This window comes from Hyalella azteca, unplaced genomic scaffold, assembly GCF_000764305.2.
Source record: "Hyalella azteca isolate HAZT.00-mixed unplaced genomic scaffold, Hazt_2.0.2 contig17204, whole genome shotgun sequence".
Classification (NCBI taxonomy): Eukaryota; Metazoa; Arthropoda; class Malacostraca; order Amphipoda; family Hyalellidae; genus Hyalella; species Hyalella azteca.
Window position 1 is genome coordinate 72700 of NW_025946996.1, and position 19788 is coordinate 92487.

The following is a 19788-nucleotide window of genomic DNA, read 5'->3' on the forward strand; positions in this document are numbered from 1 at the left end:
TCACTCTTGTTGTTGCTGCAACTTATGCAAGCACATCCTTTGAATTACGCCTACCAGTCTGCAGCAAAGACGCTGGAAGTGGTTTGGTCCAGCGTCCGCCAATACATTGTCGACATACAAGTCATGCGAAGCAAACGTTCGCTTGAACCGACATACAAACGGGCCATATGAAAATAGCGCTCTCTTGCACCGACATACCCGCAGGCGTGAGTTTCTGTGTCAACATGTCTCTTCGTAGAGGTGAGAGAGTGTGGCTCGCGACACATGCAGCTCGTATTGACACAGCGTGTCTCGTGTTTTAAAGCTTGCGATGCCACAGGAAATGAATCGTCTGACAGGCGACCGCTCATCCTTCACTGCGTCAGCACGTCTCATCAGGTCGCGGAGACCAGCACTCAACAGCGTCTCATGGGATGACATAATCCTTTCCTCCACTAACGTAGCCTCCAATAATTCTGGTCTATCAAGTTTATCGTGAATTAGATCCACATAATTCATGTAACCCTTTAATAGGGTTAAATCTTCATCTTATCAATTCGAACCTTCTATAGCTTGCTAGTGTCGACGGTTCAATAGTTTCCTCCTTAATATCATTGATGGAACCTTCGGTTTAGTACTGTTCCGTCAACGAGTGTCCCAGAACCCCAATACAAGACGCATTCGGCAAAACAAACATAAATCCGTTGCTATTGAGCGAATATTTTTTATTTGAGCTTCGACGAGGGCGCTTGATACTGTGACTAGGACGCGTGAACTCGTGCCCAGGCCTCTGAGGAGTGTATGCGCATAACATGGATTCTTGCGTACAATTGACTACTAGTAGGCAGTAGTAGCTTGTACTCACCGATAGTAGCTGAGGTAATAGGCCTCGTAGTAGGCAGCGTAGTACTCAGAGAGAAGCTTGTTGTAGCCCTCCATCGTCTGCAGGTCCATTGCGCCATCTTCATCGCAGCCCCAAGAGTCCCTGCCGTAGCCCTCCTGCAGGAGGTGCAGAGGCTCCAGATGCACCAAGTTCAGGTCCTCTCCCGGCGCGTACGTGAACCGCCTACCATCTTCGTAGTTTCTGGAAAATAATTCGCTCGTTGGTTTTGCGAAAGTAATGTTCTGTGCAAATTTACATTCGTCAGATATTCATGGCAAAATTTGTCAATTGGTTGAGGTCGTCGGTGAAAGGAGCAGCGATGGGCGTCTTCAACAATCCAGTTTCGCGCGTAGTTTCATGAAATGTGATGCATCGAAGCACATGAGTTGGAAGCCATATCATCTATTATTTTATTAATAAAAGATGCCGAAAATTGTATTGTTAAGACATTACACAGCAATTTGATGGCAGGGAAAGTAAGTAAGGTACATTTAAAAAACGTTTTTACATCAAAAAACACAATTGGTAAGAAGATCTGATTCGTTCCGAATGAAAGAATAGATTTTAAAGCGTACGATTCTGAAGAAAAGAGTACCTCTAACATGAGTTAGACTTGTACAGGACATTTCGGGACAATTTTTGGCCATGCACCTCAGTCCCCTAATCTGTACCAAGTTGCAAACTTACAATAATTATGAGGGAATCACGCAATAATTTTATCACGATTTACTGTTGTTCGAATTTTGAAATGAAATATTGGGAAATAAGAGTATTAAAAGTAGCATATATAACGGTTATAAAGAGCAGGACGCTGTAAACAGCTCAACTGTCATCCAAAATTAAAGGTCATCTCGATAATCAGGTGCTCATGGGACGGTTCTTATTTAAGATGTACGCCCATTATCACTATTCCCCCCATTGCTTGCATTTTGGCATTTAGTATTAAATAATGTTCAACATCAACTCAAACCTTGTACATCTCTGTTGTTCGGCATACGCCTTGACCTAAGACTTTATTGTTAATAAACATGTGTTTACCGTTTCGCTATTCACCGCATCAGTACTCCGGCTCGATGTTCGCTGCTTTCCTAATTGTTTCCGTGATCACTGTAAATTTTTTTCTAATACAGCAAGATTTAAACACTTTTAGTTTCCAAGTAAGATCTAAGCATTTTTTAAATAAAGCGGTAAGGTAAAAAAAATAACTCAGTACTCACTGCAGTGAGTGACAGAGAGCGCATTTTCTCGTCGACGAAAACGTGAAGTCACGGACGAACAGACAGACGGACGGACGGCGAGCACACTAGTGCATTTTTTCCATAAATGAAAAAATACGCTAAAAATAAACAAAAAACTTTAATAAAGACTATAGACAAACTGTGACGAAAACGAAGCATCAAAACGACAAACTTCGGCGATTCACGCACGTCAGTCCAAGCGAGCAGCAGCCACCGCTCAGCCATTAATTTGTGACTGCAATCGATTTTTGATTAATGATTAATATAAGACTCTTCAATCGGATGCTTAGTTTATTATGAAGACTTCTTACTATCTAGGAAGTTAGGTCTAAATTCCTTATCATCTGTTTTTAATCCAAATAAACGCAATCAAATGTTATACTTTGCGTTCTCAAATTTAGACTTAACACAATTTCAAACAAGCCTTCCGGGAAAATAGTATTTGACTTAGTTTAGTCTTTCATGTCGGATTTTCTCTCCTTATTAAATCGCGTCACAAAGCAAATTGTTCTTAATATTATTAAAATACTATTTCTTGTTCTTACAAGAAATAATATCCTACATGGAACCCATTTCCTCTACTCGTGCTACAGTGAAGAATGTCGTATCATTTATTAATTTTAATGCATAATCAAGTCGATACTGGTTTATCCTTAATGAATCCATTTCCACAAATATATCATCTTATTAGTCGGTGGATCAAATCAAATTATGTATCACGTCTCAGTTTGTAATACGACTAGTAAAAATGTCTGTAAATTTTTATGAAGAAATTATATAAATATAACTTTTATCATTTGCAGGGCCGCCCAGAGCACAAAGTTTGAAAATGACTGGCATCTCAATCCGTAAAGAATAATTAAATGATTATTTAACGTATTATATTTTTTGTCACTTTTAAACTTTCATTGATTGTATAGCGAGTTGGCCAAAAATCAAATGTTCTTCGTCATTTTTGAATGCCGGAATTCTTAGCTGAGCCATCATGAAGGTGTACCGAGGGCAATTGTAGCTACGCTCATTCAGGCCTGCTGCAACTTGCGACGGAGAAGTAGGCCTATTGCTATGCTTAATTCGAAAGAGCGGCGACGATAAGAAATTGTGTTTTTACAAGAAGATAATTTGAAAAACTTGATGCAAGGAGAACAAGGAGCGATAAGATCTAATTGGCCAAAGAAAATCACGCACTTTTAACTCTTTCTCTCGTGACACGCTAAGAACTAAGTTGAAAGTATCCAAGAACGTGAGATGAGGCACTTAATACCTTGTGTTCTTCAAAAAGTGGAGAGCTTCTTAAAAATGCTACTTTTTGTCCTAAAAGAATAACCCCCCATAAAATTTTGTGCTCAGAGAAATTCCCGACCCAAGAACTTTAATCAAGAAATCGGTCCTGTTGGAGGGGACTGGACGTTTCGATCAGAAATAGGTCCTGTTGGAGGGGACTGGATGTTTCGATGTGAAGCTATAGAACACGCAGGCGACGATAACATGAGCTGCGGAGTTGATCTGTTGGACGTGGTCGTATCGAGAGGGGGTGTAGACATCGCTCTCTTGTATTTGCGCTCCAGTTCTTGCTGTTTCTGCTCCGCTACAACAATTTGTTCTAATTTCTCTTGGTGAATTCTGTTCTCTTCATGAAGGTACCTGAAATAAATTATTGTACTAAGTGATTTTATCATAGATATTATAATTGATGCAAAATTCCAAAATTTAGCGTGTCTTAATTCTAATATGTTTGTTATCTTTGCAATGGATCAATTTTTTAAGAAAAACTTCGGCAACTTCAAGTCTGCTATTTAGCCAGTATAAGACGTGTTTATACGCGCAAAATATTTCCGAAACAACTATAGAAGTGCGAATGCAGCTTTTACATTGTAATTTATTGTGAAATGAAAATAACTGATTAATTTGAAAATCAGAATTCTTCGATAGCGCATTAACCCAGGCAATTTGTAATTGATTTATTGCATTTAATGAATTTTAATCAAAAATCTTCGAAGACGATTGCCAAACCCACTGCCTCTGCCATATATGACACGCCACAATTTCGTTTACATAGGACCCCTCGTGAATGGTTGATGTAGGCCCTTGCGTCCAACAGGCCTCAACAAATGTTGAACTAAAACACAAATGTTCCAAAACCCTTCCACGCCAGACTTCCAATATCGCATAATCACTATTGTTCTCGAGCAGGGGCCATACTTTCAAAAATCGCTAAGTGAACGTAAGTACTTACGCTCAATTTTCACGTCCATGATTGGATTTTGCTTAAAAGGCCGTCAATGATTGGATGGTGAACTTACGATCTCTTACCTTTTTTTGAAAGTATAGGCCAAGCTCGTGCCCCAAGACCAGCTTACCGCGCCCACGGGGATCTGTTCAGCCACTCGTCGCTGGTGGCGTGCCTCATTCTCGCCCTGCCTGCCCCAGCCGGTAGCGGCGGTTTACTGGACACCTGAGGGAAGGTTGTGCAGGTTTTTAATTTGAGAGCATATTTCTGCATATTACAATATCAAACTTATTTTTAGCATGTCTAATATACAATTCTGAATATACCTGATAATTAAATTTCAGACGATGTTGCGTATTACAACTATAGCTCTTTCCCCACCTGCTGCAAGTCCCCCAAACTGGCCGACATGGAGTGCGTCCTCGACAGCCCGTCATTGTATCGTAGTCCAGATTCTGCCACCGGTCGTGCCACAAGCATCGTTGCCTTCGCTCCAGCCTGCGCTCCTGCAACAGCGGCACCTGACTCTGCTGATCCCCCGTTCTCAAGGTTGCTCATGGACTTCGACAGAACTGGATTCTCGATAGGCTTAAAGCCGAATTCCATTGGATCGGGGCTAAACTTTGTTACCGGCAGAGTTCTAGAATTACTTCTTCTTAAGTCACCTGTGCTTGAGCTTGCTCGACGTTCACTCTGAGACCGTTGGGGGATTTGGCTCAACTTGTCTCGATTTTGAGGCCGCGACCTAACCACAGGATTTTCTTGATTTTCAGACAGACGTGAATCGGAGTTCCTTCTGCGGTCCTTCTCTTTCTGCTTCCTGATTTGCCGTTCAAGATTACGTATGGATTTCTCTTGGGCTTCTAGCAGCTCTTCTTCACTTGTTGCTTTGAGTTCGTCGAACGGTTCTTCAGGATCGTGCGCATTGTTGTCGAAGACTTGATTAGAGGCCTCGCTGCTCTCGTCCCACTCGGACGCATAATCATCAGAATCTTCTACCTGAGCTCTGCGTTTTGTTTCGAGGTGTCGTCGGTATTCTTCATACTGTTCTGCCTCTTTCCTCATCTGCCTCTCTTCTTCTTGTTTCAATGTGTCGAGTTTTTCTTCAGGCGGTTGGGTAAGAGGCACATCTTCATAGATATGAGCTTCTTCGAGGTTACTGCAACTTTGTCTCCTGATTGTTTCATTCACCTGACGTGCTGATCTAACGTGCTGCTCTTGAAGTGAACGCTGCATTTCGATTCTCTTCTTTTCGAATTTTCTCAATTTGAGCCGTTCGTAGGATTCAGTAATAGACTTTATGTTCTTTTTAGGTTGATCGTTATCCCTGTTTAATCTAGTTTCATCCTTCTTTTCGTAGCTGGGTCCATCCTTTGAACTGATAGCTTTTAGATAATTTTCTTTCTCGCGAGCAATTTTCATTTGAACATCAGCCTGTCGAGATGTTTCTTCCTTTATTGTCCGTTCGTACTTAATTCTTTCTTCGACTTCTTTCTTTTGAGCTAACAGTTTCTGTTCTTCTTCGTATATCAACTTTGCCAGAACTTTTTTTTCTTCGAGTTTTCTTAAGTTTTCCTCGTCGGTGTCTTGTTTGTCCTGTGCTTTTTCTACCTTTTGTTTTTCTTGTTGAGATTTTGCCTTTTTCTTTTCCATTTCTTGCTGAATTAGCAACTGGTCCTTCTTAAATTGCTCTTGTATTTTCCTCAAATCGTTCTTTCGTTTTGATTCTTTTGATTTCGCCCTGTCAGTTTCACATGGTTCTATTTTCCCTATCATGCTCTCATTATTAGCTACTCTGGACGTGGTCGATTTCATGGTGCTAGTTTTTCCATCGAGTGAATCAGTAATTTCTTTCGCGGATTCCGGTAAGACCCCTGTTGCAATGACTTGCCCAGGCTTGATCTCAGTCTTTACTTTTCGTAATTGCGAGCCTTTTATATTTTCATCGAAATTGACTTCGCAAGCACTCTTCGGGGCTGTTTTATTTTGCTTCTGATCAAAGTTGTGTTCCTGCATTTTTCGGATCAGCTCGTCTCGTATTCGATTTGCTTCACGCAGTTGTTCTTTTTCGTCTACACAACGAGTCAATGCAAAATTTTTCTGGAATTCAGCTATCTTCTCGCGTGCAGTCTTTTTAAGCCTCTCGAGGATTTTGTTTGCTTCTTCTTGATGACTAGCAGCCTTTGCTATCGGTATTGCAGTTTGGCTTGCTGGAACTTGATTTTGTGGGATTTCTGTCTTAATTGACATGTTTCCAGTGTCTTTTGTCGCCAATTGGTCTGATACAGCATTTTTTGTGCGTTGCAGTTCCTGCTGTACCAATTTTACTGCAGTTAACAAAGTCGATGACGCTTCTTTTTTGAGGGTTGCAGGTGCAATTTCCAAGTTTGGATTTGAAATAGTTGCTTTTGATGATTTGATTTTCGACGTTGCGTCTCTCCGCATAGGTACGTGTCCTGCAGTGGCTGCGGGGGAGCTGTTCAACATCCTTTCGGCTTTAATCCCCTCTCTGCGTTTCGCGATCATCATCTTTTCTTCCAACCTCAATTTCTCCTGAATCATTAGTTGAAGCTGTCTCCGTTGCGCATCGCTCTTTTGTTCAACAAATAGGATTTCTTGATCGGTATCTCTTTCATCTCTGCTAGGAAAAGGAGGGGAAAGAGCTGTTGTTGGGACCAACGCCGTGCTTGTCTGGCTCGACGAAAGGACTTGGCCTTGAGCAGAACAAAACGAAGGACTAGAATTTTCAACAGCTGGAGGAAGTGAGCGTGCGAAAAATCTGTCGCTGCTCACCTTAGGATTGTTTGTGGGGAACTTTGGACACTGGGGAGGTGGGGACGTTATTGGAGTAGATGGTTCATGATTAGGGGCTACTTGAACAATGGTCGGTGACATCGTGTTATGCGGAGAGCCAATCCCTAATGGCACAATTGGAGATGAGACGTTGATTGGAGTAGATCTGTTTGAAGGAGACGTGACGTTTTTCATAACAGGAGACAAAATTAGGGAGCACTCTTCATCATGCGCAATCGTCCGAGAAGAAGTGTTTCCTGCCTGACATTTAAGGCTAGGTGATGAAACGCTAACATGATAGGCTGCGTTTGGAGGGGACGTGATTCCAGCAGTATCGTAGGTAGCCCATGGAGGTGAAATAAGTCCCGTTGGAGGGGACTGGACGTTTCGATTAGAAATCGGTCCTGTTGGAGGGGACTGGATGTTTCGATTAGAAATCGGTCCTGTTGGAGGGGACTGGACGTTTCGATTAGAAATCGGTCCTGTTGGAGGGGACTGGACGTTTCGATCAGAAATCGGTCCTGTTGGAGGGGACTGGACGTTTCGATCAGAAATAGGTCCTGTTGGAGGGGACTGGATGTTTCGATGTGAAGCTATAGAACACGCAGGCGACGATAACATGAGCTGCGGAGTTGATCTGTTGGACGTGGTCGTATCGAGAGGGGGTGTAGACATCGCTCTCTTGTATTTGCGCTCCAGTTCTTGCTGTTTCTGCTCCGCTACAACAATTTGTTCTAATTTCTCTTGGTGAATTCTGTTCTCTTCATGAAGGTACCTGAAATAAATTATTGTACTAAGTGATTTTATCATAGATATTATAATTGATGCAAAATTCCAAAATTTAGCGTGTCTTAATTCTAATATGTTTGTTATCTTTGCAATGGATCAATTTTTTAAGAAAAACTTCGGCAACTTCAAGTCTGCTATTTAGCCAGTATAAGACGTGTTTATACGCGCAAAATATTTCCGAAACAACTATAGAAGTGCGAATGCAGCTTTTACATTGTAATTTATTGTGAAATGAAAATAACTGATTAATTTGAAAATCAGAATTCTTCGATAGCGCATTAACCCAGGCAATTTGTAATTGATTTATTGCATTTAATGAATTTTAATCAAAAATCTTCGAAGACGATTGCCAAACCCACTGCCTCTGCCATATATGACACGCCACAATTTCGTTTACATAGGACCCCTCGTGAATGGTTGATGTAGGCCCTTGCGTCCAACAGGCCTCAACAAATGTTGAACTAAAACACAAATGTTCCAAAACCCTTCCACGCCAGACTTCCAATATCGCATAATCACTATTGTTCTCGAGCAGGGGCCATACTTTCAAAAATCGCTAAGTGAACGTAAGTACTTACGCTCAATTTTCACGTCCATGATTGGATTTTGCTTAAAAGGCCGTCAATGATTGGTTCATGAACATACGATCTCTTTACTTTGTTTGAATGTATAGTCCCAGGACTCACTGTATGGAGGAGGCCTTGCATACGATCTCTTTACTTTGTTTGAAAGTGTAGGCCCAGGACTCACTGTATGGAGGAGGCCTTGCATACGATCTCTTTACTTTGTTTGAAAGTATAGGCCCAGGACTCACTGTATGGAGGAGGCCTTGCGGACCGTCATTGACAGCTTCTTGCAGGAATGCTTGACGAGGTCACAGGCGTCGAAGTGACACAGCGTCTTAGCGTCCTCGCCCTCCAGCAGGATGATAGCGTCGCCGACGCTCAGGTGCTGCGCTGCTATCGAGCCTGCGGTTACCTGCACTTTGGAGGTGGGGCAAGATATGTGATGCGTGAGAAATGTGATGCGTGAGAAATGTGATGCGTGTGAAATGTGATGCGTGAGAAATGTGATGCGTGTGAAATGTGACGCGTGAGAAATGTGATGCATGGGCACAGTGATGCATGAGCAATGTGATGCCTGATGCTCATGAACGAAGAAAATGATCATTAATTCCTGTCGTTCTCTTATTTCACAATCTTCGTCACAATTAATGACCGCTAGACATAATTTTCATGAAGACTGCAGTAAAAGAAATACGAACGGATTAAATAATCATTGCTTTTTATTGTAAGAGCCTTCTTATTCTTCTATTTTTAAACAACCAAGTATAATTCTGAACTTTGAGAAAAACACGTATATATGAAAAACTTTATGGCTGAATTAGATAAGGTTATTTTTGGAAGATAATACAGTACTTTATGCGCACTGTACAACCCTGTTTATGTTTTGACTGAGCGACCTAGTTAACTAATCTCGAGTATTTATGAAAATTGTTGTTCGTTTTTTAATTGCTGGCAGAAACTTGAAAGAATCTAATTGTTCAGCTTTTATGAGAAAGAATTTCCAGTTGGTTTCATCTTCATGGATTAGACTCCAATCGTAAATTCCTAACTTATATTTACATTAATGTTAATGAATATTACATTAAATAATAATAATTAATTAAATATTACATTATTTCATGGTGCAAACTCCAATGGGAATTTCCTAACTGATATTTACATTAATGTCAATTAATATTACATTAATTAATAATAATTAAACATATATTACATTAATATTATTGTCAATAGTATCACATTATTAATATCACATTAATGTAAATGAATATAAGACATTTTGCCAGCCCATGACACAGAATGAGTCATCACATTATTGATATTACATTAATTAATAATAATTAATTAAATATTACATTAATATTAATGTCAATTAATATCACATTAATAATATTACATTAATGTCAATGAATATAAGACATTTAGCCAGCCCATGACACAGCATGAGTCACACTTCAGACCGCAGCTCAACATAAAGACCACAGGACAGTTGGCACCGACACCTCTGCCCTCCGTGGCCCTGCTTGGCATTGCCTGCGTGCCGCATAACAGCGTGAAGTATATAGTAGCGTGACACGCTAGAGTGATGTGAAGTATATAGGACAGTAGCGTGACACGCTAGAGTGATGTGAAGTTTATAGGGCATGATGTGAAGTATATAGGGCAGCAGCGTGACACGCTAGAGTGAAGAGTGATGTGAAGTATATAGGGCAGTAGCGTGACACGCTAGAGTGAAGAGTGATGTGAAGTATATAGGGCAGTAGCGTGACACGCTAGAGTGATGTGAAGTATATAGGGCAGTAGCGTGACACGCTAGAGTGATGTGAAGTATATAGGGCAGTAGCGTGACACGCTAGAGTGATGTGAAGTATATAGGGCAGTAGCGTGACCAACTACACGCTAGAGAGATGTGAAGTATATAGTATATGAAGTATATATAAGTAGACGCACACAATAGAATAAAAATTTGAAACATTTAGATTGACGAATTTAGAATAACAACCCAAGTCTAATTTATTTCATTTAAAAATATTTGCTTTAGTTTTAAGAGTAGTTCTAGCAAGCAAATGCAAATACCAGAATATTGTCAGAATATTGGCAAATACCAGAATATACGCCTGAAGCATTTGTGTGCATATGGCTTAGATGCCAATGGAATTGTTAGCTTGTTTTGCATCTTAAAATTATTGTACAGAAAAATTTTGTGAAGAAGAATTAACAATAACAAGCCTTAGATAAATTTATTCATTAAAAACTGTACGTTATGGGACATGGGACATGGGACATAAGACATGGGACACGGGACATGGGACATGAGAGGTGTGAGCAGCATCAGAACAGAAGGTCAGAAGAACAAGTTTTTTAAGGCACACCGAGACAGAAGAAATAGTTATTAATGCATATTTAGCATCATAGATGCACCTACCCTCTGCACGATGAGGGGACTCTTGTAGTCCGCGCCTCCAGACAGCCGGAAGCCCCAGGGGGTGGCCTCGGAGGAGCGAGTGAGCGTGAGGGGCGTGAGTGTGGCCATATGTACTGAACCCTCTCTATCAGGTGATGGTAGTACCTATCAGGTGATGGTAGCTATAATACTCAGAAGAATAACTCGCTGTTATTATGCTCAATTGTTCGACTCTTCAACGGGAATATCAACTGTTCGACTGTTCCGGAAATCAACGTTCGACTCTTCAACGGAAATATCNGTAGCGTGACACGCTAGAGTGATGTGAAGTATATAGGGCAGTAGCGTGATACGCTAGAGTGATGTGAAGTATATAGGGCAGTAGCGTGACAAATACACGCTAGAGTGATGCGCGGTCTAGTTCTGGACATTTGCTTCTATAGAGCTACACGAATTAGGGAGACACACACAGTATAATAAAAATTGAAAACATTTAGATAGACGAATTTATAATAACAATCTCAGTACAATTTATTTCATTTAAAAATTGGTTTTTAGTCATACGAGTTGTTCTAGCAACCAAAGGCAAATGCCAGAATATTGTCAATATAGGCCTGAAGCATTTGTGTGCATATGGCTTAGATGCCAATGGAATTGTTAGCTTGTTTTGCATCTTAAAATTATTGTACAGAAAAATTTAGTGAAGAAGAATTAACAATAACAACTTTAAATACATTTATTTACTGAAAACTGCACGTTAAGGTCGGAAAAACAAGTTTTTAAGGCAGACCGAGACAGAAGAATTAGTTAGCATTGCATATTTAGTGTCATAGATGCACCTACCCTCTGCACGATGAGGGGACTCTTGTAGTCCGCGCCTCCAGACAGCCGGAAGCCCCAGGGGGTGGCCTCGGAGGAGCGAGTGAGCGTGAGGGGCGTGAGTGTGGCCATATGTACTGAACCCTCTCTATCAGGTGATGGTAGTACCTATCAGGTGATGGTAGTACCTATCAGGTGATGGTAGTACCTATCAGGTGATGGTAGTACCTATCAGGTGATGGTAGTACCAACCCTATCAGGGGATGGTAGTACCTATCAGGTGATGGTAGGACCTATCAGGTGATGGTAGTACCAACCCTATCAGGTGATGGTGAGTACAAGCATCACCTACATCTATCAGGTGATGGTAGTACCTATCAGGTGATGGTAGCTATAATACTCAGAAGAATAACTCGCTGTTATTATGCTCAATTGTTCGACTCTTCAACGGGAATATCAACTGTTCGACTGTTCCGGAAATCAACGTTCGACTCTTCAACGGAAATATCAACTGTTCGACTGTTCCGGAAATCAACGTTCGACTGTTCAACGGAAATATTAGCTTATTGTGTCAGCGATCACAGACATTATATTAACTCATATCATCAACTGGCAGCCGAGATATTATAGTTATTAAGTTACATTCTACGAGTATTATAGTTCATGGTGAGGATGACATTACCTTCTGATAATATCAGAAAATCAGAAAATTATGACAATTGTCTTAGGTAAACAAGGCCGCGAGGTCAGAAGGTGGAGCGTAACACATCAGGAGATGTTGTCTTTGATTCCAAGGGTAATAGCAGGAGCTATTTCAGGACTTAGATGCAAAATCAAACGGAGAACATGTCGATCATGAAATGATAAGCTGAATGACCCCAACTTATAAGTTGCTTACCAAATTCTTTAAAATAAAAAATTTCGATAGGGAGTGGTATTTTCTCGAGAAAAATTTGTTTAACTTGGTAGGCTCAAAGCACCGATGTCAAGGGAAGGAGGAGAGATACCGTGCGTCAAAGAAAGGGTACTCCTGATGGATTAGTGAAATATATGCAGTGGCTGCTAACTAACTAAAGAGCACTGGTCGAGATAACGATTAGTGGCTGTTAAGTTACTGAAGACCACTGGTCGAGATAACGATTAGTGGCTGTTAAGTTATACTGAAGAGCATTGGTTGAGATAACGATTAGTAGCTGCTAAATTACTGAAGACCACTGGTCGAGATAACGATTAGTAGCTGCTAAATTACTTAAGACCACTGGTCGAGATAACGATTAGTGGCTACGCTGCTAAGTTATTGGATTCACTGGTCACAATAACGTTTGGTGTTGTCCGTTATATCTACAAGGCAGTTAACTAGGATGTTGTAAGAATTAGGGTGAACGTTCCCAGTATGTGATGTGAAGTTTATACTGGGTGAACATACATGATCACTGAGGAAAAAAAGAATGCACTACCATTGGTTTCATCAGATACACAATAGAGCATTGCATAAATTTTGGAGAAGAAAGAAATTTTGTGTCAGGCTTAGTTTGGAGTGTGAAAAGTTTAGTTCGTTGAGAAATTTTAGAAGTGCAATAAAACGAGGCGTGTTTATGTTCTTCAGATAAACGCTCTTACGCTGTTGCAACGTTTTCCTTAGCATTGATCACTCGTTGTTCGGCATTAAATGTGAGTTGCATTTTCTACTTGATGTATCCGGTTTAAGGGAAAGTTTAAATTTACGTTACAGTTTACACTTTCTGGTCTAACCTTGAGCACTGTGATGATGACATCACACCTAATTTATCGATTTCAAGTATACAATTTGATGAAAAACCCCAAATTTTTTCCGATTGATTTCTCTCCTGGTGGGCCGATCACCAAAATATTGTTATCACATTATGCTTCTCAGTTCATTTATTCCTTATTCTTATGGTAATTTATGCCACCTCCAATTATTGGCCATTCTGAGGCTATGTCATTTAAAAGAATTATCGTTCAAAAATATGTTTGAGCACAACAAAGAGACTCTCTGAGTGGCCTCTTCCTCAGTTCAATGTAAAGATTCACGGGTGAACATTTACAATATCTTCACAGTCATCCTTATATCTACAGAACCTGTTGAATGAATAATTGAAGTCAGTGATAAGACATTGAATACAAGATTTATATTCATATGCTACTCACAACTGGAAGTTTTAGACCTGTAGTTTTTCGAGATTTATTCCGTTAAATTAATGAAAGTCACGCATAAATGAACTAAAGGAGGAATTTTTTTTTAAATTATATTTGAGTCACATTGGAAAAGACAAGACTGCCAGCTGCTTTCCCCAACTGATGGCTGACCTCAAACAAGTCCGATTTGCGTAGGTGTCACTTCTGTGCAACAACATTAATGTTCCGTATTTCACATAATAGCTTTGATTGGGGAGGGTTATATTGCAGGCGGTAGCGTTAGCCAAAGCGTTAAGATGGCCTAAGCGTCATCACAGTGATGGAGGCGGCCGAGCTCAGTGGTCCAGCAGGTATAAAGGTTATTACGAAGAGAGATTACTACGATTATTATTACGATTGTTTACGAAAGATTATGACGTATTTATTACCTATTTTACGTATTTATTACGTATTACGTATTATTATTTATTACGATTGTTTACGAAAGATTACGAAAGATTATTACGAGTACTACGGGGATTGTTGAAACACTTTTATAATTGGCATTAAAACTTTAGCTAAACACGTAGTGACAGTTACACATAGTGTGACTGATCTACGTGTTTCCTTAGGAATATCTCAACACGTAGCCCAGATATGCCACAAAAGCCTTCACAATTAGAGAACGTTAAGGTCACAGAGTTATACTTTCAAAATTCGCTAAGTAAACGTAAGTATTTACGCTCTATTTTCTTGTCTATGATTGGTGCATTTTGCTTGAAAGGCCGTCAATGATTGGCTGATGAACTTAGGATCTCTTAACTTTTTTTGAAAGTATAGGCCCAAGGGGTCTATTCCTGTGTTCGCAATTACAGAAGCAACATTGCATGCATGCTAATTAATGTATATATGCGAACTAATGTTTATAAAATCCATCACTGCTCATACCAACCATCCCTGCTCATACCAACCATACCTGCTCATACCAACCATACCTGCTCATACTAACCATACCTGCTCATACTAACCATACCTACTCATACTAACCATACCTGCTCATACTAACCATCCCTGCTCATACTAACCATCCCTGCTCATACTAACCATCCCTGCTCATACTAACCATCCCTGCTCATACTAACCATCCCTGCTCATACTAACCATCCCTGCTCATACTAACCATCCCTGCTCATACTAACCATCCCTGCTCATACTAACCATCCCTGCTCATACTAACCATCCCTGCTCATACTAACCATCCCTGCTCATACTAACCATCCCTGCTCATACTAACCATCCCTGCTCATACTAACCATCCCTGCTCATACTAACCATCCCTGCTCATACTAACCATCCCTGCTCATACTAACCATACCTGCCCATTCAGACCGCCAGGAGTGTTGGACAAGAGAGCACAGCAAGCATTTATAAGCGTGTAATGCATATTAGTGAAATTTAGTCAGGCGTCGGCCTATACTTTGATCATTGAAGTTGCATCTAATCGCTTGAGGTTACCTAACATTTACATTGCTGTTTCCAATCGTCATTCTGACCTTCGGATCGAAGAGTTTTTGAACCACGTAATATCTTTAGCACGTCGGAATTGCTTACTGTATTTCAGGAATCATAATTAGCAGTACAAAGACATCCATAAATAAATATCGAATTTTATGTTCTTGCGTTAAAATTTCAGAAAAAATAATTATGACTGACAGATAAGGCGCAGTCACCATCACCGCCTGCACACAATAATGACACTGACAAGACGCCGTCACCATCATTGCCAGCACACAATGATGACATTGACAAGACGCAGTCACCATCACTGCCTGCACACAATGATGACAACTGCGTGGTGTGGTGTTATAACGCGGCCCTGACATGTGCTACTTCCGACGGACTGCGTGGTGTGGTGTTATAACGCGGCCCTGACATGTGCTACTTCCAACGGACTCGTATTGCACACGGCTGATCAAAGTTGGCTGTCTCGTCCTCTATATGATACGGATCTCTTCTTACATGCTCTGCAAAACAAAAAGTCGGCTTATTTCTTGCACATTTAACAGGGAGTTTCGATTTATTTGGTGGTGCAAATCGTACGTGTAACGAATTACAAATCATTTTCGAGGTTACCGTATAAAAACATATCCCATGCTGGAACGACCAATGCCAATGCGTGAGGCCAGTCGAAGAAGATAAAGATTTTTGATCTGGAATGGATGATTGTTTCCTTCATTTCAGATTTCAAAGCGTGTGGTTAACTTAACTATCTGTGAAACCGAAGATTTACAGCTCAAAAATTTAAATTTGAAATAAATCACCACAAGTAGTTTATTAAAACATTCAAGACTAGACTTGTCACATGCCGGCTATAACAACACAAACCGACTAATATAACATATAGGAAAATGAATCGAAAGCGAGCATACACGAGCACAAACTTAGAAACGCAATTGGTTTCTAATTGCATTCTATAAGAGAACAAGCGTGCACTTTATGTCAACGTGATAGCATTATGGATGCACAGATTTTTCAGTACGAAGTATTTATTAATCAGAACCCGCGGCAGTATGTTCCCAGACACAGGGCACCAGACATACTGGCTCATGGCACTCAGAGCAGCTCTTGGCACGGGTAGCGCCGCTCGTGGCACCGCTGTCACGCACCGAGCAAAAAAGCCCCCCCAAAATTCTCAAATAACGCAAGTCTACCGAGCGACAAAAATCTGGGCAACCCAACAGGTGCGGCTCAGCGATAGCCTCGATAACATGCAGGAAGTGTTTCGTAACTGATATTTGTTTCTTGTTTAGTTGCAGCCTTGTCTTCAAGTCAGGGATACGACATCGCTGAATAGTGCTTGATGAAATGGTTGAAATAAACTTTTTCAATGTTCATATTGCACAATCCCCGTTCGGTGATTTGGATCAACTGGAGCAGAGGAGAAGCAACACGTGAAAACTTTTCAATTCTTAGTTTTCGAATTACCAAATCTTCCTTTGCGAAGCTTACTGAACTACATACCCAGAATTCAATAGATGTTAATGTGCTCAGACCATATTTGTCACTCATTCAATGCTAAAAAAAGTAATTATTCAGATTTTTTTATCAGTTTCCTTATTCATGTAGTTCATGCACGGTTATTTTTATGTTAGTAAATATGCCAGGTCCTGCCGTGATGGTTACTTACGCCAATCAGAAACGATGTTTCTGCAGATGGTGAACTATTCGTTTTGGATGTTTTAAAAGAGTTAATCCTATGGAGCCTTACCATCAGTTGCAGCGATATTTTATAATAAAGACGCCATAGTAAAGACATTTCTAAGTCGAAGGTTGCCTGGCAGACTGACACTGTCCAGCGCCGCAAAGACTGACATGATGATCTATTCCTCTAATAAAATAGAACAAAATTTTCGGCACCCCAACGGTTATCCTTGCGGTTGTCCTGTGGCTTTAAGTCCACCCAGCGTGGACACCAGGAAAAGAAGAAGACTGTCGGCACCGAAGAAATAGGCCCATGGCCTGTTGCCTTGGACGTGCCTTGCTGCAATTTTGGTCAGTCGAGTTATCGGCTGCATGTCAAACAAGCCAAAACGTTTTCTTTGAATCCGACCAACCAGCAATCCACCTAAGAAGCCGGGAATGATATGGCCCAGCATAGTCCACCAAAACATGAAGTAGTTTTATAATTTATACCATCCGGACAAAAGCTGCAGTCTGTTAGCATTCATTCTCCACACCAGCCGACAGTATTCATCCTTTACATCGAATCAGCCCACGATCGAACGGCCACTCATTGAATATCGATTAATTTTGTAACTTGACTTTTCTCTCTTGAACCTAACCTCCATGTACGTCTGTTAGCTACGAGTAACGTAATTTGGCGACTTCTTAATTCAACGGTGTGTGACGGAACTTACATTCGATCCACTGTCCTGCTTCACAAAGTTCATGCAACTGCATGGTAAACCAAGCCGATTGGCGGCATTCTGTCGATTTGCCGAACACAGTTCGAACGCTGGCTAGGTAATGAAGTTAGGCTTCCATGAAACGTTCAGTGGCGGACAGTGATTACACTCAACGCTATAAAGCTCGTAATGTTTAAAATCAAATGATGTCGTTGGTCATTTACTGCATAGACGTCACTGAGATCAGTGACGTCACAGGCGAACAACAAACTACATCCGCAAAAATGGGCTTCTGATGGGTCAACCTTATACTAGTTCAACCATGATTTACTGACGGCGAGCTCCATCCGCGGTCTAATGGAATGATGCTAGGCGTTACACTCAGGGCTGATTGGTGTTCAAAATTGGTGGTGCCCGGCTGCGCTCCGCACACACATTAGCACAGCCAAACATCAGGATGATTATTATTGTGAAATTCCTTCAGCACTTGCCTGTGCGTAAATTAAATACGGCCGAAAAAACGGGTGCAGATCACGATGAGTGCCTTGGTTGGACACGCAACTTTTCCTGGTAAATTATAGTAATTGTTGTATCGGCGGTAAAAAGGCCAAACCTATCTTTCTGAGGTTTCGAACCCATTACTCAGTGCTAAAATTTTGGTTCACTGAATTGTTACCCCAGGTCCGCCCTGCCCTCAAGAACAAATTACTCCCGCCTTGAGGCAGGGTGGCCCAGTGGTTACAGTTCAAAGTACCAAGATTGGCACAGAGAGGCGCGGGTTCGATCCCAGCTCTGTGCGCCAGTTTCTGGTCAGAATCGGCGAGGAGGCCGGGCGGTTAAGCACAGCAGAATTGTAGCAGTGAGTTGCGAGTTCGAGACCGCAAAATGCTGTGAATGTTCTGCGATGTTAAGAATCGGCGACAGGCCTACGGCCTACTAAAAGGTGAAACCACTATTATTATTATTATAATATTATTATTATTATGTACTGTAGAGTTGGATAAGCCTTCAATGAAACCCATACGGCAAACTGCCCTGCGATAGCGAAGTAAGAAATTCGAGTTTTCAAGACGCCTTCAAGCTGCCATGTTACTGGGTATTAACAAATTCAACTGAACAAACTTTCCTTCAAAAGCCAGAGGAATGAAAAGCAATGAACGTTTCATATTTTTATTTGTAAAAAATTCCTAAGGATATCATTTTGACTTAACAATATCGATCATATAAAAACTTGGCATCAGAATGAAGTGAAACGAAAGTCTCATTGGAAGAATCCAGAGCCTGGGATGAACTAATAGGGAGCCATCGAGCTCGCTTTCTCAAATCTGACTCATAAAATAAAATTTGTAATTATAAGTGGTTATATGCACATTCTTTTATTTAATTAACAGTGAAATGAGCGGCAGCAGTCATATAGAAGATAGCGAAATATACAAAACGAATATTTCATTAGAAAAAGAGTAAAGATATCATAACTAATTATGCGCAACGGAGGTTGTTGAGACAATTAAATCATATTCTTCGTTATCCACAAAATTAGTTTTTAAAATAAAATTTTCATCCGAAACTAGTTTGGTTTCGGTAAAGCGTTTACAGGACAGTAACAATTACAAGCTATCCTCATCGCAAGGGATACGCTGCTCAGCTGTTCTGACATGTTCTCGAAGTTTTCAATACTTCAGCTTCCATGAAAACTTAGATTATTACAATATTTGCAGCTTTTTAATATTTTCTAATCTGTAACTGGTGCGATAGAACAATAGCGCAATACGGGTCATAGTAGATCGCACGGTCCATGGTTATTGCCTGCAATCAAGCAACTCATGCCGAGCGCACGACTTGAATTTCCTCGGCTTTTTTCACTCAACATCAACGAAGGGAATTTTTTTTTAAATTGATTTTAAGACTTCGGGTATGAATATACCCGAAGTCTTAAAATCAATTATAAAAAAAATTCAATCAATCAATCAATTAAAATCAATTATGAAAAAAAAAATTCCCTTCGGGTATGAATATACCCGAAGTCTTAAAATCAATTATAAAAAAAAT

The 19788-nt window shown here is 40.6% G+C and overlaps 1 protein-coding gene across 1 annotated transcript in view; it reads right to left on the reverse strand.

The window, feature by feature from the left end:
- LOC108665130 overlaps positions 1 to 11147 on the reverse strand; it is a 66359-nt gene extending 55212 nt beyond the window's left edge. The window contains exons 1-5 of the mRNA XM_018151857.2: positions 10901 to 11147; positions 8727 to 8890; positions 4712 to 7898; positions 4461 to 4555; positions 845 to 1063 (exon numbers count right to left, since the gene is read on the reverse strand). Coding sequence (XP_018007346.1) covers positions 845 to 1063; positions 4461 to 4555; positions 4712 to 7898; positions 8727 to 8890; positions 10901 to 11008 — 3773 coding nt within the window. The 5' untranslated portion in view covers positions 11009 to 11147. The remainder of the gene's footprint in view (positions 1 to 844; positions 1064 to 4460; positions 4556 to 4711; positions 7899 to 8726; positions 8891 to 10900) is intronic.
- Positions 11148 to 19788: the final 8641 nt, after the last annotated feature.